General features: G+C 25.4%; 1 protein-coding gene across 1 annotated transcript; it reads right to left on the bottom strand.

Annotated features, from left to right (window-relative positions):
* Positions 1 to 296: 296 nt before the first annotated feature.
* LOC107452931 (uncharacterized) lies at positions 297 to 25,531 on the bottom strand. Its single transcript, XM_043049502.1, has 16 exons — positions 25,399 to 25,531; positions 23,439 to 23,591; positions 22,783 to 23,002; positions 21,433 to 21,578; positions 19,923 to 20,077; positions 19,546 to 19,830; positions 16,790 to 16,982; positions 14,297 to 14,527; positions 12,758 to 12,969; positions 11,939 to 12,125; positions 7,582 to 7,678; positions 5,250 to 5,459; positions 4,141 to 4,301; positions 3,828 to 4,033; positions 2,442 to 2,682; positions 297 to 590 (listed from the first exon to the last, which is right to left on the bottom strand). The coding sequence occupies exons 1-16, from the start codon at positions 25,487 to 25,489 to the stop codon at positions 364 to 366; spliced, it is 3,015 nt and encodes a 1,004-aa protein (XP_042905436.1). The 5' UTR covers positions 25,490 to 25,531; the 3' UTR covers positions 297 to 363.
* Positions 25,532 to 25,936: the final 405 nt, after the last annotated feature.

The raw sequence follows: 25,936 nt of genomic DNA, 5'->3' as shown, positions 1-25,936 counted from the left end.
GCCCATTTAACTTAGAGTTAAAAAAATTTTAAATTCAATAAAAATATAATTAACAAATCAAAACCATAATTTATACTTTTAATAACAGAAGTTTATTTTAAATTAATTATAATTAACCAAAAAAAAACTAGATATAATTTTCAGTCTTATTTATAAATTGATAAAAAAAAACAATACACAGAAGTAATTAATAATTTATAGAACAAAAGTAATAACTGGAAAAAAACGTTGTATAAACCAAAAAACTGAAATAAACTCAAACAAATAATATATAAATGAATAAAAAAACCTGGACAAAAAATATTAAATGAATTTATTTGATTAACCTTAAACTAAAACATTCGCATGACAATTTGTTTATAATTACTCCACATGAGCACTGCCTCGAATAGCAGATTTCAGAATGCGTGTATGGCCTGTTGTTGAACTTATTATGATAAAAAGATCGTGATTTGGTGTCACGTATATCTTTGCATGAACTACTCCAGGAGCATTTATTTCTTGAATAACTTCAAAACCATTAAAACCACGATGCTGAATTATGTAAACCATTTGTGAATGGTGACTGACTCCAAGAACATATGTTTCTCCTAAAATGAAAAATAACGTTTCTGGAATACTCAATAAACACATTTACATAGGGAATTCTTAGTTAATAATAAAATAGAATGCCTCCAAAAATGACCGATTATTTGAAACCTGAAGTAAAATGGAAGGAGACTGAAAATAATTATTGCTGGCTTCTACTCAGGAAACGCAAACAATTTTGGAATTTGAAAATAAATTACAAATTTTGTTAATAAATAGCCCTGCTGAGAAAAACTTATATAAAATAATGTTTTCTGCTGATTATCAACTAAAACTTTTGCACATACTTTTGTTAATTTTTGTTCTCAGGTCACCCCACATTCAAAGAATATAGAAAGGAAAAGAAGTCCAGCTCTTAGAGGGACTCTCTACTAACACTAGGAACTGCTCAGTTTGGTATGCTATATTAGAAAAACAACATACTGAGATTTAAGAGAGCATCATATGTACTAAGATCCAGCACATGCACTTAAGAAGTAAAGTGTCTATGAACCAGTTGTTGTGCAAACTCTAAATGTATGATTATAGTTTGTCTAAGCAAAGAACTTCTCCCGCCACAAAGTCTGAGGCCGTCTGGTGCTATGGAAACAAGAATGGTGCATTTTAGGGAGAATAGCTTTACTCTAGGACTAACACAATACACTGAAGGAAGATTCCCTTTTTCTCACCGACCCGAGCGCCAGAGCCGAAACCACTCCAAAACAGTCACCCGCACCACTACTTGAAATAGTCATACCTCGTTACCGCCACACGTCCAGACAAATGTCTGGGGGAGTTTCTATTTTAGACAAACTATAGGTACACTGCTTCCCGTCAACCCCTATTTCATTCTTTCTATCTATATCAAAATGTGTCAGCAGATTTAATCAACATGGATGATATAAATGGTTTCTCAAAGGAATACCTTTATTATCAGTACAGCACCATTTATCAATAGTGTAAAAATATAGAGCAGACCAATAATAAATAAATAAAAAAAAAATCTTCTTCTCCTCAACCCCAATAGTGGTGGGGAGAAGAGGGGTGGGAACATGTTTCAAGAACTTCAGCTGCTGTGCTTCTAAATATTTATTTCTTCCTTTATACACAGGGACCACACCAAACCTTGGGGGACTGGTTTACATTATGCCTATGTAAGCTAGCCTTCTTCCCCTACGTATATTTTTTGCTACACTGTTACTATTGTGGTTATTTCAAAGACATGATTTTACAGTTTTTTCATCAGCAGTTCAATCTGTTGACGAATTTTGCAACGATGCAAATTTGGTAAAAGGAAATTAAACTAATTTTCTTTTTAAATCATTGATATTTTTAGGAAGTACAAGCGACATTGATATTGTACAAGCGACCGGATAACTTGGACATCAATAAAAAAATAATGCAAGTTTGTTAGATCAAAATTAAAGTTAATTCAAATAAAATTAATTACATTCCTTAAAAATTTAACTATAAAATTTCCAAAACTTTTAATGTCTTAAAATTTAAACACACAATAATTTAAATACATCAACATCATATTGTTTGCAACAAAAAAAATTTTTTAATAATAATAATACAACTTACCATTAAATATATTCTTTAAAAAAAACTATTTCTTAAAATGCTATTCACATTTAAAATGTGGCTTACAGAAATTTGAGACTTCTCTGGATATGAGTATTTCAACAACAATTAAAATTACATTCTCAAATTTTAAAATTTAAGTGTTTTAAAATTTTTAAACACAAAGTAGTTAGCAGAAAGTTTAAGAAGAAAAATATTAATATGTTTAAAGGATTTAAAGTACTATAAAATACTTGCAGAAAAATAAAAATTAAGAAACAAATTTGAGTAATGAGCTATAAATAGCATACCTAATAACTTGAACTGCTCTAGGGAACTTATACCTTGAACATTAATAGTATGATCAACAATTAAATCATCAAGATCATCTAGAAGATATACTTTAACTGATTCAGTATAAGTATCAACCCAGACATGGTTCTGCTGGACCATAGTTTTTTCTTCCGCATGGAGTAAATAAATGCTTTTGTCAACTCTAACCCACAACACAATGCCTGCTGTAGACTCAGGTATGTCAAACTTGAAGCCAAACTGTTAAAAAAAAACATTTAAACTAGTTTTAAACATGATTCATAAATCATATAAACTAATCATTTCAAAAAACAAGAAAACATCAATAAAATTTCATTATGTAATTGGGTAAGTGCCATTTGAACTGACAGTATTGAAACTCAGAATTTGTGTGTTTTGACTCTGAAGAAGGTACTACATTAAAGTACCAAAACGAACCTACATTTATTTGACATTATTTGAGCACTGTTTAAGCTAGCGTCATGAAATTTAGACAGTGAGTGAAGGGAGCAATTTTAGCCTTTTGATTAAGAAAATAGTTTTGAAAAATTACCATTATTCCATTCAATGAGGACATTTAAAAATGAATTTTTGCATTAATTTAACACTAGATTGTTACAAATTAAACTGCAGAGTTTTTCTTTTCACTTACTTCAAAGATAATATCAGTGACATTTATCATCTTACAGCATTGTTTAATCAGAAACAAAGTTACTGGCGAGTTTTTAATAATTATTCATTTTTAATTTATTATGTCAGGTAAGCTAAAGCAAAATTAATGAAATATGTAAATGAATCATTTCTTAGAAAAATATCTGAAACTATGCGATTACTTTGTTAGTACTTACTCTTTAAAATCTGTTTCAATAAACATATACATTAATATTTCTATAAATAATGAAAAATCAACTGCAATCAATTGGAATATAAAAATTAAGTTATTTACTTAAGTGAAAATTCATCAGGAAAATTATTTGTTTATGTTAAATAATCAATAGTATAATTTTGTGGCCAAATAATTCTAAGTATCTTTATTTTGACGAGTTGAAATAAAAAGTCGATCAGCAGTGTTTTTGTGAAGTTTGAGAGTGAGTTTTGTCAATGTGTTTTTGATCACAGATACAATTTGTGAAAACTTCTAAAAACATGTTTTACATAATTATCTAATAACATCTAATCATCAGGTAGGACAAAAAATAATAATTAAAAAAATTTCAATTATTTAAATTGCCTTAATTGCTTTAACTTAAATTGCCTTAATTGCTTTGATATATGTTTCTCAGTTTTGTGCATGATTGCATAGTGTTGATTAATATTGTTTTTAATAATTCGTGATTTTCTTTATACTGTACAAAGACCAGGTATTAAGCTATTATCTAATATACCAAATTGTCATCAAAGTCCCAGGTATAAAGATGAATTCCGGACTCTGTGCCATCTCCAGTGACCGCCAAATATATTTCATTTGAATCAAAATCATCAAGATACATGATATCAACAGAAGAAATATTCCAGGAATGAAATTTTTGATGAATGGACCAAATATCTTTGAATGGGTCATGTTCATATAAGTAAAGTTTTTCCCCGTCCCCTATAAAATTAAATTAAGGATTAAAAACACTTTTTACGACAAACATTTAATTCTCAAAAGTAAACAAATCTGCTTAAACATTAAAAAATGTACTTTTTAATACTTACTTTTCATATTGTATGCAACTAGCAGAAAAACACCAGTGTCTAATTCAATAAATTTAGCATCTACAACTTCAGAGTTATGAGGTGTTGTGATTGTACTCGGATGAGTATCTCCATTGAAATATATAGTTTTAATTACATTTTCTTTATCCTCTCCAATGCACCTATAATAACAAATTTAACAAAACTTACAACTCAACAATTTCTACATAACTTATTGTACTGTTTGATTAACTTGTAAACTTGAGTAAGTATTTACAAACTTGTGATAACTTTTGTTGCAAAATATTTATTCTAATATTTTGTATTTAAAAAAGTGATTATTTTTTTCATATTTAAAAAAATTATGTTTACATGTACACAATTAAAAGCTAGCTAGTTAGCAACCGTCAATAGAAAAATAAGAAAAACCCAATCTTAAATTTTATTAAATTTCTATTCAGAATACTCTATACATAAAATAATGAACAGAACTAATAAACAAACGTGAACTTATATCTACATTTTGTAGATTAATAAGAATAATAATATAATACATAAAAATGACTATTAAAAGATTTACAATATAACAGACTTATAAAACTGTCCACTACTTGCATTTTACTTAGGCATTACAAAAAGAAAAGAAAAATATTATTTAATAACTTCATGTTTATCAAACTTAAGCTTTTATTAAATATTGAAGCGTAAATTTTTTGAAAACTTCAGTGCTAGAAAAATTAATGAAATTATTTTTAATAAAGCATAAATGCATCAATAAAACTGCTTTTTTTTTAAACTTGTTTAATTAGATATGCATAAAAAGGAAAGATGAAGTTAAGAGATTAAAACTGCTACACAAAATACAGACTAAAAATTTTAAAAGATAAAGTGATCAAGGTAATTTGAGTAGAATATAATGCAAACACACACATGACAGAAAATTTAGAAATAAAAGTAGGACCAAAAATGGTTAAGATTTACAGTATTTTTTATCTTTATTGATTCAAGATTTTTGAAAGAAACTCTTTAGAAGAGGTAACATATAACAAACCAGGAAAAACTAAAATATGCCTTTTTAAAGCAATTTAAATAAATTCTTTTTTAAAAGAAAAGTAAAATACACAGCTTACGGTATACGTCTGTCAGAATGAAACATGAGACCCTTAACATTTTCTTCAAACAGTCCAAGAGTAAAAGGGAATAGCCTTCCATTTACTGTGTCACTTTTTTCAAGGGTGCCATTTGGATGTATGTCCATGATTGTGGATTTAAAATAACTGCATGTCGCATTTTGTTTTGTCCATATTATAATTTGCAAACTAAACACATCAGAGGCACTCCTAGAAAAAATATCCATTGAATCAGTGTTTGTTTTAAAAATAACATCAATAGGTGAATAACAAAAGTGGGGGACATAGGGGTCATAACCCCTCCCTCCTATGACATTATAAAGTATCTGACATTTTAACACACAAGTATTTTTTTCAAAAATTAGCAAGTTTTTTTTCCCCTGCATGTTTACACATTATAAATAAAACAGAAAAATCTTTTCTTTTTTGTAATAGGGTGTAAATAAATTATCTCCCAAAGTTTGAGTACAACTTTAACTCTTTAAAGACCGAAGCAGTGGAAATTTTACCACCGTTAACATCCTCAGTTTTTCAGAAGAGAAAATTCACAAATGAACTCACCCTCTTTGTTGGGGGTTCTCTTTAGTCATTTGCTTCTCAGCAGGTCATTTGCNTTTTTTTCCCCTGCATGTTTACATATTATGAATAAAACAGAAAAATCTTTTCTTTTTTGTAATAAGGTGTAAATAAATTATCTCCCAAAGTTTGAGTACAACTTTAAAAGAGGAAAAAACATTGGCAAAATTCTCATCTCAGCTACAAAACTTAGAAAATACATACAATTCATAGTTTCCTTCACTATAATTTTTTAAACAAGGGAAAGTTTTTATTGCAAAATGATGGTAAATTGGGACAATTTTGTTACATGTCTTGGGTGCTGACCAGATGAGTTATAAAAAATGGTGGGCAAAGATAGAAGATTGTTTTTTAAAGAATTAATTGAAACTGAAAAATAAAAAACAGAAAAGTTGAATTTTATAGCTAACAGAGAAAACTATATACTGTGCACTCCAAAAAAATAATTAAAAAAAATATTAATTATGCTATTTTTTAAGGTTATAAAAATCGCTAGTGTATAAAGACTACAAGAAGAATATGAAAATTTCATAGCATAATATAGGTACTTTGGATTAACTCTCCAACAAAATTTTCTGTGTCCCTGAACAACAAATTATATTTGATTCAAATAGAAAATTATTCACAATACAAATACAGGCTGTCACAAAACTCACAAAAAAAATTTTGATAAAAAAATATTAATTGATTTATAAAGTGTACAGCATAAGGTTTAATATAGATTAGCATAACAGGCAAATGGCCTCCACAGTTTTGCTAGCATAATGCAAACTTTTGTAAAAATTTTCAAGGTCAGTTTTGCACCAATGAGACTGAATTTTTTGTCTCTCAAGGCATGAATGGTGGACTTCTTGGCAAACTATATGTTACACCTTTATGAAACAGAAACAGGCTCTTTCAACTCAAATCTTTAGTACCTCTTCTAACACTATATGACCGTAGGCAATTTCTGCAAGTCAACTGTAACATTAGGTCACTTTTGAAGTAAAAAATTTGCTCACTGAAGAAACTTATCTCTTTAGACAGGTCACATCTGTTGTATTCTTTTTCTGCCAATGAAAAAATTCATAGGAATTTTCAAAACAAATTTTTAACTTTGACTTTTGAATTAGCGTAAATTAAAAAATTCAAATAATAAAATTTTAAAAAAAATACCATTGTAACGTAACAGAGTGACAACTGAGCTAAAAGCATCAATTCCTCGAGAGGTAATGCTAAAATAATGTTGCTTGAGAGACACACACGAGAAGTGATGTTCTTTTTTTTTGTTGTTGAAAAAGAGAGTTTTTTTCTGAGAANTGAAGCATAAATTTGTTCCTGTTGAAAACCTTGTTTTCAAAGAAGTTGGTACGTCTATATACACTAAATTATTTTAAAAATGGTTAAATTAACAAATTCAAATAATAAAATTTTAAAAAAATACCATTAATTATAAATTTAAAAGTTTTCTAGAAAAATATAATTTAATTCCAATTTCAGCCGCATTTGAAATGAAATTCTGGCCATCATAGTAGGCCTGCCCCCACACTATGAAGCATCAAACAGCCTTCACTGAAATCGATTTTATAAATTTTATGATTTAATAACTACTTATTTCTTATTTTGCAAATATTATTGAATTTAAGTTTTCACAAATTCTTGAAAATGTCTAATAGTATTGATTTTGACATATTTATTAAATTATTTCTGAGAATAATAGACACATATAAGAAATATAAAATTGAAATTATTTTTTATATAAGGAAAACTTAGTTACCCAGACACTCCAGATTCATAAAAAGGTAATGCCTGGACAGAGGTACCAACATTCAACAACTGATGTAATATAAAGAAACCAAATGAAGAAGGATGATCTAAAAAGTAAATAAATTAAGCCACAAATTATAAAAATTATACTTAGAAGATATTTTTAAACTTCATCTTTATTTTTAATTCAATTATGTGAGTTTCAATTAGCTTAAAATAATATTTACATGACTGTAGAGTTTTTGAAATGTTTTTACAAAGTCTTTCAAAATAATTAAAATAAATATAAACATGTAACAAATCATATAAATTTAACAAGAACTAGTTATGTTTTATAAATTTATAATGTCATTTAAAAAAAAAAGTTCTTTTTAATATTTTCAAAAAATATGAAAAAACACGATTACATATAAACAAAAATCTAAACCAGTGAACATTTAGTTTTCAGTAGAAATAAACCTGAATGAAAAAAACAAGTCGTAATTAATATTTTAGTATTAATATTTAGTTAAAGTTTAGTTAAATTAATATTTAGTATGAAAACAGATAATAAGCATAGACAGGATGTTAAAATTCTTAATGTACGAAAAAAAAAATTTTAAAAAAATGCTTTTAAAAATTTTAACAGGTTTTAAAGGAAATTTTTTAAAAAAATTATAAAATATAAGTTGCATTTATAAATTTAATGAAAAACAAGGTAATAATTAGAATGTATATGCAATTTGTAAATAAAATAAAANAAAAAAAAAAAAAAAAAAAAAAAAAAAAAAAAAAAAAAAAAAAAAAAAAAAAAAAAACTACAATATCCATAAACATCAGAATATTCAAAAATTTTTGATATTCTCTAAAGTAAAAGAATGTCTATTGTCCAAAAGCTATGTCATTTATATTGGACATCGAAACTTGTTATGGGAAAATATTTAAAATAACAAGATTCAATAAAAATTTACATTAATTTGAAGTGAAAAAACTTAATTTACAAGTAAAATAAAGCTTTCAAAATGAAGAATATAACTCAAACTCCATATAAAATGACTATAGCAGGGAAAAATCAAAATAATTAAAAATATGACCAAAAAAAATTATACTTTATAAAGAGAAAATTTGCAAAATTACAAAAAAAATATGCATTTATTCTAACTCTGAAATCGGTGAATCAAAGTGTAAATAACAATTTTCAAAATTAAAAATCTTACTAAATTAAAAAAAAGAGATTAATATACACTTTATAGCCATTTTTAAAAACCACAATTAACTATAATCAACAAAATGTCTTCTAGCCAATCAAATTGTGTAATATGTAGTAAATGAGTTTGATCCTCAACAGTCTTTTAATTGCTTTCTTAAACTATTTTATGTATATATTAGAAAAATTAATTCTCACACATTATCAAAACAGGAGAAAATTTTCAATTTTTAAAAAAATAAAAATCGATCTCCGAGCACAATTTTTTTCAAGAAAAAAAAGAAAAAAAGAAAAGAAAACTGAAAGAAAAAAAACGACTTTTTGATAAACAATTTTAAAGTTTTTTTTTTCTATAATTTAAACTGAAAATAAAAAAAAAATTATTAAAGACACATTTTAAAAAAAAAAGGTATTTATTTAAAAAATAATTTTAAAATTTAAAATCACTTAAAAAAGTTAATATATCCCTCCCCACCCTGAAAAAAAGAGAAACTTATAAAAATTTAACCAGTTGAGAATAATTCTAAACGAAGTAAATATTTGTAATACTAATAAGTATTAAACCTATAAAAAGATAATTTTACCAGTGTGTAATTATTATTTGAACAGTAAGTAATTAATTCTTTTAAAAATGTTATATGAGTAAAAGGATTTAAGGGATGGCAGCTCATTTTTAGAAAAAGTTTAAAGAGGTCGTACTTATAGGGATCAAGGGACAGCTAGGGCGACTGCACTTCCAAAAACGCTTTAAGAAGAACACAGCATGAACTCTTTATAAGTCAAACACTAGCCTAAGTAGAATATGAAGTTTATGCATTGTAAAGATACGTTTTAAACAGATTTCACTGAATTAAGACTCAATTCAATGAGAAAATATAAATATATAACAACTAGGCTTGTGAAAATACACTTGTCATTAAAAATTAAAACCTAATATAAATCAGATCTGATAATTCACTTCATTTCATAAAAGTAAAGCAAGTTACTAGCAAAAAATAATAAATAAACAAACTTAAAGCAAGGAAGTTAATAAATAAAATCTTGAGTTATAGTCNATCATTGAATTTTCAAAAATTTTTGATATTCTCTAAACTAAAAGAATGCCTATTGTCCAAAAGCTGTATGTCAATTACATTGAACATCGAAACTTGTTATGGGAAAATATTTAAAATAACAAGATTCAATGCAAAATTTACATTAATTTGAAGTGAAAAAATTTAATTTTCAAGTAAAATAATGCTTTTAAAATGAAGAATATAACTCAAACTCCATATAAAATGACTATAGCAGGGAAAAATCAAAACAATAAAAAATATAACAAAAACAAACCAAAAATGATACTTTATAAAGAGAAAACTAGCAAAATTACAAAAAAAAAATATATACATTTATTAACATTTATTCTAACTCTGAAATCAGTGAATCAAAGTGTAAATAACAATTTTCAAAATTAAAAATCTTACTAAAAAAAGATTAATATACACTTTATAGCCATTTTTAAAAACCACAATTAATTATAATCAACAAAATATCTCTTAGAAAATAACAATAGAGGACTGAAAGTTGAACAGCTTGCCAGCCAATACAGATCACGTACTTCCGTTTTTACTTCTCTCTTTATTATGATTTATAAATCAAAAACATGAAAATTTTCTCAGCATGCACACTGTAATCGGCCCACCAGTTATAACAAAGTAAAGTACAATACGCAACAATATATTAAATTGGCCACCTTAATAGTTAAATATGCCTAATTTGTCTGAAAGTCTCAAGTATCAAATTGATGAAAACAGTTGCATAAAGTTTATGCAACTGTTCTCTCTAGGAATAGAAAAGGGCAGGGTGCTTCCTCACAAAAAAAAGGCATTCAGTCACTTAACACAGAAAAAATTTATCAAATTGTGTAATATTATGTAAGAACTAAGTTTGATCCTCAACAGTCTTTTAATAGCTCTCTTAAACTATTTTATGTATATATTAGAAAAATTAATTCTCACACATTATCAAAACAGGAGAAAATTTTCAATTTTTAAAAAAATAAAAATCGATCTCCGAGCACAATTTTTTTCAAGAAAAAAAAGAAAAAAAGAAAAGAAAACTGAAAGAAAAAAAACGACTTTTTGATAAACAATTTTAAAGTTTTTTTTTTCTATAATTTAAACTGAAAATAAAAAAAAAATTATTAAAGACACATTTTAAAAAAAAAAGGTATTTATTTAAAAAATAATTTTAAAATTTAAAATCACTTAAAAAAGTTAATATATCCCTCCCCACCCTGAAAAAAAGAGAAACTTATAAAAATTTAACCAGTTGAGAATAATTCTAAACGAAGTAAATATTTGTAATACTAATAAGTATTAAACCTATAAAAAGATAATTTTACCAGTGTGTAATTATTATTTGAACAGTAAGTAATTAATTCTTTTAAAAATGTTATATGAGTAAAAGGATTTAAGGGATGGCAGCTCATTTTTAGAAAAAGTTTAAAGAGGTCGTACTTATAGGGATCAAGGGACAGCTAGGGCGACTGCACTTCCAAAAACACTTAAGAACACAGCATGAACTGTTTGTAACTCAAACACTAGCCTAAGTAGAACATGAAGTTTATGCATTGTAAAGATATGTTTTAAAGAGATTTCACTGAATTAAGACTCAATTCAATGAGAAAATATAAATATACGACAACTAGGCTTGTGAAAATATACTTCTCATTTAAAATTAAAACCTAATATAAATCGGATCTGGTAATTCACTTCATTTCATAAAAGTAAAGCAAGTTACCAGCAAAAAAATACTAAATAAACAAACTAAAAGCAAGTAAAGCAATGAAGTTAATAAATAAAATTGCGAGTTATAGTCACATAATATTGACATTAAAAAAGAAAAAAAACTCTTTTCACAGATTAAAAAGAAAGACTACAAAGTTTGCATTAAAACAAGTAAAATAAAATTTACCACTTTATACATGCTTAATAGTTTAGTAAAAAAAAAGAGCTTCATAAATGTTTAAGAATCTTATGAACTATGAATTTCCCAATAAAGTATAAGAATTATGAAGAATCATGACCATTAAAATCACTTGGTAAGCATTTATTTATAAAATGAATAAAATAAGAATATAAAAAAGAATGAATACAGAAAGAATATAATGCAAAAATATATAAATAAATAATACACTTACAATTAACTCCATCTTCAATATCATATAGATCTTTGTTGTGCTGATTAATAACTTCTGAAAATTTATCTAATGATTCATACACTTTTTCTTCAACAATATGGACAGAGTTCCACAAATTAGTCATTGGTACATCATTTACATCATCAGTTATCAATAAAGATGACAGATTCAAGTTAAAAAATTGAACCTAAAACATGTTTATTATGCAAATAAATAACTCTTAATACTTTAAAAGACATTGATAAAACCACTTGGCTAAGTACAATTCAAATATTTCAATAGGCAGTTTTACAGCAGAATTAACTGTCCACATGATTTGAACCTAATATGTTAGTAGGTATATAGTATAGATTAGTAGTTAGTTGATTCTTAGTGTGTAAAAAAATATTTCATGGAAGTCTTAAATTTAAATACTAATTTGATATTTGATAAAAAGAATAAGAATGATGATTGAAGCACACCATTCAAGTAAAATGTTCAAACCCTAAAAATACAAAAATTTAATTTAAAGACATCATAAATTATTGCGCTTTAAAATAATTTTCAAAAGTAAAAGGAAAAGTTATAGGACTTTAAAAAAGTTAATATTAAAAAAAAAACATGTTATTCCATAACTAATACAGAAGAACTTTTCTAAAAAAATTGGTTATCTTCGATAAATATTTATTCCGCAGATAACTGAGATTCAGTCATGATTTTAAAAAAACAATTATTTAAACTTCAATTTTTTTTCTCTTTTTCAAACAATGTAATTTTTACTTCATTTAAAGGAAACTTTTTTAAAATAAAAATAAAATTCAAGATGCTTTTGATACTTACCAATTTTGAAAAATTTGCAGCTTCATAATATTTACTAATAATTTGTGAAAGAGCTTTTACAGATTTATTGTTAATAGATCCAAGCACTGTGATTTTTGGTATGAACAAATGCTTGTTAAAAGCTTTTCTAGAATGAACAACTGAGAATCCAGACAATTTTATAACGTTCGAAAAATGAATGTTATTCACCAATCCATTGATAGCCAAATTTCCTAAAAAGTAATTTACAATTAGAAGATTCAAAACAATTTCTGCATTGAATAAAATTTATAAACAAACATCTGTTGACATATTTTGATAACACAATTTGTAATATTTTATAAAGTATGTAATGTTTACATATTTTATAATAATAATATAGAGCAATTTACACTTACTCCCAATTTTTCAAAAGTTGTAGAATTTTAAAATTTTTAAGAAAATTGGAAAAATGATTTTTACAGACATAACATATTCTGTTATATCAGCAACACCCAGTATTTAATTTTGAAAAATTTTATAAACAAATGAAATTTACTATAAATTGGAATAAATGCAAATAACACTAAGATTTATTTCATCAAAAATTTTTAGAACAGCTTGATATTTTTTGAACGAAGGTATATACTTTTAAAGTTTGCCCGATTATGATATTCCTATGTGACACATGACACACTCTACAATAATTTACGAACTTTCTACACGCCAACCAGAAAGAAAGAAGTTAGTTTCTTTTTCTTATCCCCATTATTGGGTTAATCTATATGGAATGAAGAAGAAAAAAATTATAGTTGACACAAAAACCAAGTGTGACAATACTGCACAAAATTCACGAAAAAAAAAAAAACTTACAACGTGTACTCTACACAAAATAAAAAAACTAATGGTGCTAAAAACTATATTTAATTCAAAAACAAAATTAGGCAAATGAGAACACCAACAAAAAAAAAGGAGTAAGGGGCACTAAATTCAAATAAATTAATTAAATCTACAATGAAATTGTATGATATAACTTAAGAATGAAGAAAAAATTTCAAATTTTAAATGACTAAATATTCTTTTAAAGGTGCTCAAATCGAAACAAAAATTGTTACTTTCACAATTTTAAGAATTAAAACCATTTTAGAGTAAAAATAAATAACCAATATTTTTTTTCAAATTTCTAAATCTTTCTATTAATTTCTCTATCATATAAAGAAAAGATAACATTTTAAAATGAAAAGATTTCAAGCCACAAAGCTGTCCAAAAGAATTTGAATACTTGTGATATTGTTAATCTGCATAACATTCTATTCATTACACTAAAATACCAAACAAAACAAAATCCAAAAGAAAGTATGATAAAAAGACGTGCTAAAATTTAACATATTATTTTAACAAAAATTAAATGATTGCGTGACATACAAAGATATTTTAACTTTATGAATAAAAAATTAATGTTCAATGTAGAACATGTACTAAAGACGTTATTCATCCCTTTGATTCGCACCTCATTTTAATCAAAAATGGCCAAATTCTTAAAAAATTAGTAAATTTAGTAAAATAATTGCTTTTTCTTACCCAAAATATTGGTATTGTCAAGAAATTTTAAACTTGACTGTAGATTACTGAAATCACTTAAAGATACCTTATTTCTTAACAACTGAGAAATATTAACACCATCTAAAGATCCAAAAACAATTAAATCAGAAGACATTCTAGTTGCATTTTGAAAGTACACAGGGAAAGCTATTATTTCATCACTGTTTGTTAAGACTAAATCTTCAGGCAATTTCAGACCATTTAATTGTTCTATAAAATAGAAAAAAATATAACAAAGTATGACTCTATATGCATATAACATAATATGAATATACTAACATATAACATAAGAACATATAACTCTATAAGCATTATATCTATTTTTACATACAGAATGACTATAAAATAACTTTGCTAATATATGACCAACTGGCAAACACAGTTTCAGATTGGGCATAAAGGAATTACTCGAGAATAGTGTTAGAAACAGTTATCCATCTATTACTACTAAAAGTATTTTTCCTGGTGGTAGTAAAGGTAATATATTAATATTGTAATAAATTAGAATTAAAAGTATTTTGTGCATCACTTATTATAATTTTAATAAAGTATATAAAAGATCAGGTAAACAAGAGGCTATGCTTTTAAATCCTAATAAAAGTAAATTGTAAAAATTCTATTTGTTTCAAAGTTTTTTGTTTCAGTTCATTACTACTTCAAAAATTATTTTGTACAAATCTCAAATGTTGGATGTGAGTTATCCATCACTGACTGTTATGATTACAATGAGAGAACTTCAATGTTTACAAATTAGTAGCACAACCTTATTTTCAAAATTTATAACTCAAAAAGAAATATTTTATCTGACTTTCCCAAGTCAAATTAAATAATATTCTAAGTTTAAAAAGATTTATGAAATTTATATTTAATAACAATGAAAAATATATTTTATGCAAAAAAATAAACATAACATTATTTGAGTTAAATTACTCTTAAATCTAGATAATCTTTTTAAACACTATTTGTTGTTGCATGCCTTAAAGTAAAATTATTCAAAATTTTATTCTATTAACTAAAATGGTAAGCTTGCCAGGGAACAAATATAGGCAAAGTTATTTTATTATCATCCTGTATATTCATTTTGAAAATGTATATAAAAAGCCAGCATATTTGCCAGTATTTAGAACATAGTTATAGTATTAATTTTTTAGCACAGCTAACATTAAATTCATAGAAGTGATAACCTTGATAGAATTCGGAAAAGTATTCATAAGTAAAGGAAAAAAACAATATGATTGATAATTTTTGTCATTTTGTTATCAGATATAAAGGGAATTACTTTTGTTTTGAGAGTAAGAAATATCTTTCTTTCACTTAGCAATGCTACAAAATGAATTAATCAATATGTCATTTCCTATTTCTATACAGCTGTAGGTCTTGTAGTTTCATGTTCTTTCAAGTTCAAGTTTATTCTATATGTAACACGTACTATGTAACATGTTTATTCTTTCTCTCTATCTCTTGATGTTAAATAACTTTATTGTGAATGATAAACACTTTGTAAAATAATGTCTAACTCTTCAATGAAGGAATGGAACAGTTTTATGCACCTGCATTTCCACAAAAATAAAATCTTAAGGTACTTAATCAATAGTACTATAACGTAATTGAACTTGTTAAAAAAAAAATTTGCTACATTCTTTTGATAGTTTGATATTTCTTTCAAAATTTAAAATATTATTTTATGCCAACAATAGTTATACTATTAAATATACTGAAGTTTTCAAGTGTTAAAGGTTCTATTAAAATTATGTGCATTAATTTTCTTTTTACAAAGCATCGTTGGAAAAAAACACTAATTTTACAATTTAATGCTTTTTTAACACTTTCAAAAAGTGTTAATATCTTGTATGCAATAATGCACAAATCATATTAAATATTTGTAAATACTGATAATTTTCTGCATCTTTCTAATAACAGATTAGTAATAACAGAACATTTTAATAACAGATCTAGCAGATTACTTACTAATTTATAAACATTAGAAAAATATTACATAGAACTAATTTATAAAGAGGAAACTTGGGGACATCAAAATTAACTTGAAAAACAAATAAAAAATTATTCTAAAAAGTAATTAAATCAGTCTATCAAAAATTTCAGTGGTTTTATGGTTTTTTGTTTGAATTGCATAAACAGAGATTCAATGAAAAGATTTGAACAAGTAGTCACAGTTACAAACCTATTAATTCCTAAAAATTTAAATATTTGAAAAATACAAATGTTGTAATAACACCTCTGAATTTTATAATCATAATTAAAATAATGCTTGTAATTTAAATCTCAACCATAATTAAATTTCGAAAAATTTGCCTTTTCTTTTTAAGCATTTTCTGAATGATTTTAGATCGATCTCTGTTGATGATATTGATATTGTTTTCGGTTATTACTGCACAAAAATAAAAATTTATCTAAAGTTTAACACACACAATTCATGAATAATTTATAATATGCATCACTTTATTAACTCACTTTCAAAAATAGCATTTTTCACATGCATCTTAGGAAGTTTCGATAAAAACAACTTCTGGTTTCTCTTTGTTCTGCTTACATAGTTGCTTGCAAGCAATACAATATCAACACCACAAATGGAATCAGACTTCACGTTTAACACATTTAAACTCTTCAGAAACAAATTTGTGAATTTTTTTCTACCAGCAATTTCCTAAAGTGAAAATAAACACAAGAACAGAATTTGCAACATTTATATTTAAGTAAAATATATTAAATTCATCAGAATAAATTTTTCAAATAATACCACAATATATAAACATTTTTAATAAATACTCAAACATATTTAGCAAACAGCTTAAAAGTTGAACGAAACTTCATGTATGATGTTAAATGGAATGAAAACAATTTAAGCCTTAGAAGGGATTTTAAAAAACATAGAATACTGGCTTAATAATTCAAAATTATGAATTCTGTATCAATTTTACTTAAAAAAGCTTCAAATATTGTCTTTCCTCACATAATTTAAGCATTAGTTCAGGCTTTATCTGAACTTAAGGCTGTTTTATTTATTTATTTATGGTTATTCAAAGAGATGCTGCATGTGTTATTCAATGGGAAACAAAAACATAAAGGGTGAAATTCTGTGCAATTTTACCCTTTTTTGGCTTAAAGATTTAAAAATATTTTTATAGCTTTTATTAAGAAATGGCTTTTTTCTCATAATGACTTGTTCAGGGGTGATTGTGAGCCCAAGTCAAAATTCCGGAAAATTTCCCGAGTTTAAAAAAAAAAAAAATTTCAATTGAAAAAAATTTAAACTAGGTTTTTCTAGGAGAAGTAATTAAAATTTACAAATATGTCTTACTTTCTTGAGTTTATGATTATAACTATTTACTGATAAAAAAATGTATCTGGCTCTCCCTTACAAACAAAATAAATTGTGTTTTTAAGTTCCACTTTTGAAAATTTGATTTCCGGAAACTTCTGTGAGCAATGATTTTTTTAAACGTCTGGACCTTCGATCTCCGGAAACTTCCGGATCACTGTTAGCGAAAAATCCGGAAATCCGGCTTTTTTCCGGAGCACAATCAGCCCTGCTTGTTTCTAGCATGTACAAATGATTTCACTTTTTCTTCACAACTTCTTAGCATGAATGTGGCACAATTCGAAATGCATTATATAAGCCAAGTTATAATACTAGGTATAAAAATATTTTCATAGCTTTGAAAGAAAAATAACTTGAGAAACATATAATTCGCAAATTTGCATGTTAAATTGAAAACAAATTTTATAATGTCCTTAAAATTATTAACTAGGAGAGAACAAGACTTGGGTAATCCACTTCGGGATGATGCCTGGTATATTAGTACTAGTATATACTAATGGTGGTCCTCCTTTAAAATAATATAGCACACTAACCAGGCAATTTTGAGGAAAACGCATTTGAAAATTCAAGCATATTTTATAAACCAGTTGAATCTTCTCTTCACTAGTGACACAGTAGTCCAGAGTTGGAACATTCATGCAGAACTATTTCTTACCCAAATTTTTTTAAATATAATTTAATTTATTTATTATTTTATTAGATATTTCTTAATATTTAAATTACAGTCCTTATTTAATTTTTCAAAAAAATAGTAAAGGTTAGAATAATATTTATAAATAGAGCTTATAATAGTTAAATAGTTAATTTTTTTTTTAAATTTCAATAAACATTTTGCTTTATAAAAAATAATCTAGTTTATAATTATAATAAAAACATTAAAAACGAAAAATTAATAGACAACCTACACATTAAACAAAAGAATTTTTTTAACATAAAAATTTTTAAAAATTATCTGAAGAAAAACTTACTTCATTAACAAGCAAAAGCTTAGAATTGTATTGATTATATCTTATCGTTTTATTAACAGTTGGCAAAAGATTTTTTTTATTATTTTAATGTAGTTTTCATGAGAATAAATTTTTCGAATTTTTTTAATCAGCTATGCAGAATTATACGAATACTTTATTACTTTTTTTCTGTCGATAAAAATAAATGACACAAGGATTAACAGATTCACACATTTGAAGGAATCACCTTATCTAACTTTATTATTATTATAGCCACAGTTCATAATTAGTTTAACTCATATCCTTTTACTGAAAGATTTCATTATACCTGGAATTTAAATGTCAAGTAATATCTAGTAACCAAAAAAAATTAATAAATAAAATAATTTATATTTAAAAACTACTATTTATAAATGGAAAAATACTGTGTGGTTATTATATTGATGTTAAGATATAGCTAGTGTATAACGTATGCTTAAATATTCAAATGTGCTGCTGGATAGTGAGCTTCATTATTTTAAGGGGTTATTATCTTAAAGGTATATAGTACTAATATACGGAGTTTCACCTCACAGTAAATTTCTAAAGGCATCCTTTCTTCTTATGAAATTAGCAAAATTTGATATGCATTGTATGCTCAATTATTTATATATTTTCAGATATGCATTCGGAGTTGAAACTATTTTTATAGCTTTGCAAGAAAAACAATTGTAGAGTTATGTTAAATAAAAAACTAATTTCACAATGTCTTCAAAACTTTTTATGTATTCGGCAGAATTCAATATGCATTCTCAAATTTCATTTTAAAAAAAGTGAGAGGTTTCTCGGATTTTACACTAAAAAATCTCGCATCCAGACTCTTAAAGTACTATATGTAGTATATTTAAATAAATGAAATAATAAAAATATATAAAATATAAAATTAAAAGAACATTACTAACCTCAGTTCCCTCTTTAGTAATTGAGTCTTTTATAATAAAGTTCACATCAATGCCATTAAGAAAATTCGAAACTTTCAACCAGATTGCACCAACATTAAAAAACTTATAATTCTTTGATTCATTCTCTCCTTCAAGGAATGATAATTTATGATTAATATCATGGGCTGATAAACCATTTATATCTTTTTCCACAAATATACTTCCATCAATGTTTAAACTATTAAAATTCTTGCTCATGAAGATTGTTTGTCCTTTATTTTTTTGTAATACACTTTCAAATAATTCCTGAAAATAATATTGTTTCAGTTATTAAAAAACTTCTAAATAAAAATCTTGAAATAAAAATGCTTAAGAAAATTTTCAAGCATATTACTAACCAAAAATGAGCCACATTGATTTATTTGCCCATTGATAGTTAAGTTTTCAACATAAACAGAAGAAGTCTGGAATACATCAGCATGCAGTGGATCTTCAACTTTTAGAAGCTCAGAAAACTTTACATGATCAAGTGTAGCATTCAGATCAACCTTTACTAAATAAAAATAAGCATATAAATTACTAAAATAATATTTTAAATATAACAATTTTAGATAATAGTAAGGATACACAATTTATTTCCCTATGCTACATCTCATATATAGCATTATTTAAATATTTTAAATCAAATGTACTAAGTGCGCAAACATATAAAATTTACTTGATGCGTCAAACTAGCAAAAAATGGTTTTAAAATTAATTGTAACAGTTTTTATAATGTTAACAATAAATTCTTTATACTTTTTATTACTACAACTATAAAAAAAAGAAAGAGTTTGAAAAAATTTAAAGTTGAAGACTTGTGAGACTAACACTTAATTTTAAATAAAGTTTTTTTTTTTTTTTGTAAAAATTGATTGTATGGCACTAAAATTTCAATATTAAAAGTCATGGAGCTGCAGTGAAAATATTTATAAACAAAATTATAGTCAAAATAAGTAAAAAAAATCTGCTCTTTTGACTGTTCATTATCAAAAAAAGTGCACTATCAAAATTTTCTTGCTGTGAAACATCTTTTACTGTTATTATATTACAATAAAAAATACAAAATGTGTCTATAAGTTACTCACACAGTACTTGTTAATCTAATACTTAATCTAAAATTTGAGAATTAAAACATGGAGATTTTATAAAAAAAATAAAATGAAGATTGAAGTTAAAAACAGAATTTTTTTTCTGATGAGAAAACTGTATAGTTTACACCAAATAGACAAAGTTAACTCGATATAAATACAATAGCTTTTTAACTAAACATTCTTATTATGAAATGAAGTAGAAACTGATTTATAATAAGAAAAAAAAAGTGTATAAGTATTAAAAACAATAATACACAATATTCAAATATATTTAATTATATATTATTTCTATATTCATTAGGACATATCAGAACAAAATTTGAGGTCCCAGAATTATCTTTAAAAGAAGTTAATATTTAGTATAATACTGCATCACTTCATTCTTTTAACAACAAACTTATGATTTTGGGTCAATTAGACGTATCACAGCTTTCAGTATCCTCATGAAGAAAAAAAGAGGTTTTAAACAAGCTACATGTGTAAAGAACAGACAGTGCGCAAAAACAAATCTACACATAATAAGCAACTAACACAATCATGTTGGTAATATTGTCAATTAAATCAGGTTTGAAAATCTAGATGTAATGATTATTAAAAAAAGAACATTTTCAAAAATAAAAAAGTAGTATTTAAATAAATAGAAGTAGGCAAGAAAAAAAAATCGAAACATTTAACAGCAGAAAATTTCGAGCAACAAAGCAGTTTTAAAACCATAAAACATGAATAAATGTAAAAGTGATTAGATTACTTAAAATAAATTATTTATTTTACTTACAAGAGGGTGTTGAAAAATTTGACTGAAAAGTAATCACTTTCTGGATGATATTTCGAGAATTTTTTAGAAAAGCATTCATACTCAGATCATTTATTGAAACATTATTTATTTTGCCATATAGCCACAAGTTTTCAGCAGAGAAAGATCTGTAAATAACATTAAAAAGAATTCTTAACAACATGATGTATATATACTTTATTTTTATGGAGGGTTTTAATATTTGTTTACAATTTAGATACATGCAATAAATTTCAGAAAATGTTATCACAATAGAATAGGATAAATCAAAAAATAAAATCTGCCGCATAATTGGATAACTATTACTAACTTTAACTATTTGCTACCTCCTTCTTACTTCTAATAATAAAACTCCCAGTTTTCTAATAATACTTTTTATAATAAATTATGAACATAATACTAGTAGACAAAAAACACCAATAAAATCTTAAATGCAGAAAAAATTAAATTATATGCATCATTATTAATACCAAATCATCATTCCCACATACTATCCAGTTGTGTTATAAAATATTAGATTCCTTCAACTTAAAACACCAAAAAATCCAATTAGGTTTAAATAATTTCCATCATTTCAGGAAATTTTATTTATTAATATCTTGTGTATTAATAATCACCTTCAAAGCTTGAGAAAAAAAAAACTCACTTCTCCTCTATCCTCAAAATACAAATTTATGATAATATAAATGACATATTTGTGGAGAAACAATTCCCTAAAGACAAACCTTCAGTTGAAAACCAATGTTTTAGAGCAAATGAAACAATGTCAGCTGGAATAACTTTAATAAATTCTAACTATTTGCTACTTATAATTTTAGAAATATTTTTCTATTTCTACAAAATCATTCAATCAAAATGTTTGATAAAAATAACAAAATATTTTCTACCATCAGTATCGTCATTAATTCTATAATTTCATCGCTGTAAAAACTTTGAATATATTTTGAAATACACTTTATATAAAAGAGTTCTAAAATATTAAAACAAATATACTTCAAAATATACAAAAGAATATATAAAAGAAATTAGCTCTCAAAGTGATCAGCCTCAGGGGAAAACTGTACTGAAATTTCCGTGCAATGCAGTACCTCCTCCATGAAAAACAAGGGGAAAATTGCTTTGTTTTTAAGCAGGAAAGTCTGAAGCTTAAATATTCAAAAAAGACAGAACTAATCTTAGAGGGTTAAGTAAATTTCATTGTTAATTGTTCCCTGAAAAAAACTTAGTAATAAGATTAGCACCTACATCACTTTCTTTTGTTTAAAGAATAAATATATCATTTGACTATATCATTTAATAAAACAATTAATTATTAAAATCAAATAAGCTTACCCAATAAACTCCTTATGAGAAATTATTAAGCTTGAAACATCACGTACAACAACTGAATTCAAATCAATTAAATTTGATACATTAAGCACTTTAAGATTTAATGGACTTGAAAACATACAATTAGCTAAAATCTTTTGATTGGAATCCAAAGTAACAACAGAATCATACAATCTGTTGAGAACCTTTCCATTCAATAAGCCAGAAACAAGCAATTTTATTGCTAGAAAAAATTGAAGCAATTACTGCACAATACAAAAAAATTAAAATAGAACATTTCTAAAAGAATAAAATAGTTCAAGTAGCAATTTTATGTAGTAAACATTAAAAAACATGATTATTTTTGTTCTGGAATATTATAGAATGTAAAACGTAGAATCATAAATAAGAATAGAAGCATACATAAATAAATAAGAATAGTTAGAAACATATTTTGGTGCCATAAGCAAAAGGAAGCTAAACTGCCTAAGGAAAAATTTAAAGGAAGTCACCTTGCTCGCAATCTCAGCACTGAACAACAATCAATCAGAGTTAGAATAGTGAATATTAATTTCTTTTTGCTTGTAGCTTCAAAATAATTGTATCTTAACTAATTTTATTACATAAATTTTTACTCTTCTGTTTAAATTTTAGAATCTATGTTATTTAGAAATCTTTACCTTTAATATTCTTGAATTTTGCACTGAGAATGTGTTTTTGCGGCATCAAAGTAGATAAAAAATAATTATCAATGTTTTTATCTTTAAGTGTAGAAAATTTAAGATTTTTTGAGTGTAAACTCTTCAGCTGGACTCTATCAAAAGCTGTTCTGCCTAGAAAAAAGTTTCAAAAAAGAAATTTATAAAACTGAGAAAATAGTAAATATCCTAAAAAATTTTATTACAGAAAATATTTAGAAAAAAAAGTACTAAAACCTTATTTATAACAATTTCTTCTTTAGTATTTGAGTGAAATATTTTTGACACACAAGCAGATAAATATTCTTATAATCATATTTGTATAAATTATTTACTTGAACAAACAAATCAAATATTACACATCAAAGTCAACAAGATTATTTTTTAAAAAATTATAGATTATTTTTTAAAAAATTGTTTCTAATTTCAAAAATTTATTTAATCATATTATCCAGATTGTTGCTGTAGTTCCTTTTGTAATTCTTTCTTAAATTACAATGAGAGATAGGGAGTCTATTCTATCACCAATAATATAATGGAAGAATCACTGATTGTAAATTGAGGATACAACATTGTAAAGTAACAAGATAAATCTGAAGACGAACTTTCTTGGGTAAACAACTTTGTTTTTTTTTAACATATGTAACAACATTCAATTCAACAATGTAACATATAAAATGCCACGTTTTAAAAATAAAGGAAATAGTATTTGATTGAGAGCACACATTAATATCAATGATCATGCATCATATTATGCATAAAGGAACAATCAATTTAATATTCGCATTCATCTATTTTCCATTCAATTTTCAAATAATTTCACATTTAGTCTTTCTACTCAAAGAGTTGTCTAAACAAAGGTGCTTAACAAAATCACTTGTCATTCCAATTTCATTTACTTATGTTCAGAAATTTAACAAATTTTAACAGATAATCAACACGCACTTTTTTTTCCTCAAAAATAGCGCAGATAATATTTGATCACAATGCAGTTTCACTAATAATGTTTTACAAAAAACTGCACAAAAGCATCTTTACTTGATTAACAGATTGCCTTTGCTTACTAATTGATTACTGATTCATGGTTAGTATCAGGTACCTGAATTGACATAATTTCAAACACATCTATTCCATTGTTTTGTGAAACCAAATATAAACACTCTCATACTAGTAATCCACTCATCAGTATAAATAAGTTACAAACAGTATACTTTTGTAATTATCCATTCCTTATTTACATTCACAATTCTGAATTTTCACACTGATTCCATAGAAAAATCAACATTTGTTGTTTAGAAAACAAAATGGCACATTGAGAAATAATATTCTACAAAACAAAATTTCGTTTACACAAAATTTTCTGCTTTTTGTTACTTATACTTATAAATAAAAAAATAAAGATCCAGCAAGGTTAAACAAAAGTAGACTAGTACAGAATGTACACAAAATCCACAATTTTGAAATCAAAACTCAAGGGTCAAAAAAAGGGTGGAGCCTTTCCCAACATTAGCTTCATTTTTATGTAAATTATATTTTTTTAAAAAATCTTGTTTACAATAGAACTTTATGCCAAAAGCAAGAAACATGAGATGGAATTTATCATCCAAAATACAGAGGATAACAAACACGTTATTTCCACCACAAGTTATTTTTAACATACACTCTCATGCAGAGGGCTTTGCCATTATAGAATATTGAACATTTTTACACAAATCAATGTTATTGTAATTAGTATCCTTAGCATCACTAATTTTTTTCTGTTTAGTAATTCTTACTTTTTTAACAAATGGTTTCAATTTAACAATAAAACCATTTCTTAAAAATATATTTTTTTAACAATGGTTAAATTTTAAGCAAAAATAGCTCAAAATTTAGATATTTTAAAAGCAAAAAAGACATTCTTGCAAATATGATAAATAAGTTACTAAAATATTCTACTTACCTTTGCAAATCTGAAGTTTTTTAGCATGCATTAAATCAGACATTTGGAGATTATTCAAAACAGGAACATCGATGTTACCTTTTACATGCATATCTTTAAATATGAATGAAAAATTCTTGGTCAGGAAAGCATCCTAAATAAATTAGAAAAAAAAAAACTATTTTTGCTTTATAATGAAACAGATTAAATTTTTTTAATTTTAAAATATACTTAATATCCATAAATCACAAGTAAATGGTTGAATACAAAAATAAAGGTATAACGTAAAATAGTCATAATAAAACATTATACACAAGGAAAAGCATTAAAATCAATATATGCAGTATTTTAACATCATCATCATATCTGACTAGACAGCCCAGGGTGGGCCAGTGCATTCCTTTGAATTCGAATCCACTTCTCTCTACTTTAGACACTTGTTCGCCATTTTTTTTCCTTTAGAGTAAGGAAATTAGTCTCAACTAAATCCAGCCATCTCAGCCTCGGTCTACCTCTTTTCCTGTTCGTTAAGGGTTTGTGTAATAGGATTTTCTTTAAA

The sequence above is a fragment of the Parasteatoda tepidariorum genome, chromosome 4 (genome assembly GCF_043381705.1).
Source record: "Parasteatoda tepidariorum isolate YZ-2023 chromosome 4, CAS_Ptep_4.0, whole genome shotgun sequence".
Lineage (NCBI taxonomy): Eukaryota > Metazoa > Arthropoda > Arachnida > Araneae > Theridiidae > Parasteatoda > Parasteatoda tepidariorum.
Note: the sequence above shows the minus strand (reverse complement) of the source record. Positions and strands in the feature narration are given on the sequence as shown.

Excerpts from the sequence above, each read along its gene's own strand:
- LOC107452931 (XM_043049502.1), bottom strand. The coding sequence starts at position 25,489 with ATGCATGTAAAAGGTAACATCGATGTTCCTGTTTTGAATAATCTCCAA. Across the intron at positions 7,679-11,938 it reads TATTGAAGATGGAGTTAATT|ATCATCCTTCTTCATTTGGT; the intron begins GTAAGTGTATTA and ends TTTACTTTTTAG. Across the intron at positions 4,034-4,140 it reads AGTTGCATACAATATGAAAA|GGGACGGGGAAAAACTTTAC; the intron begins GTAAGTATTAAA and ends TTAATTTTATAG.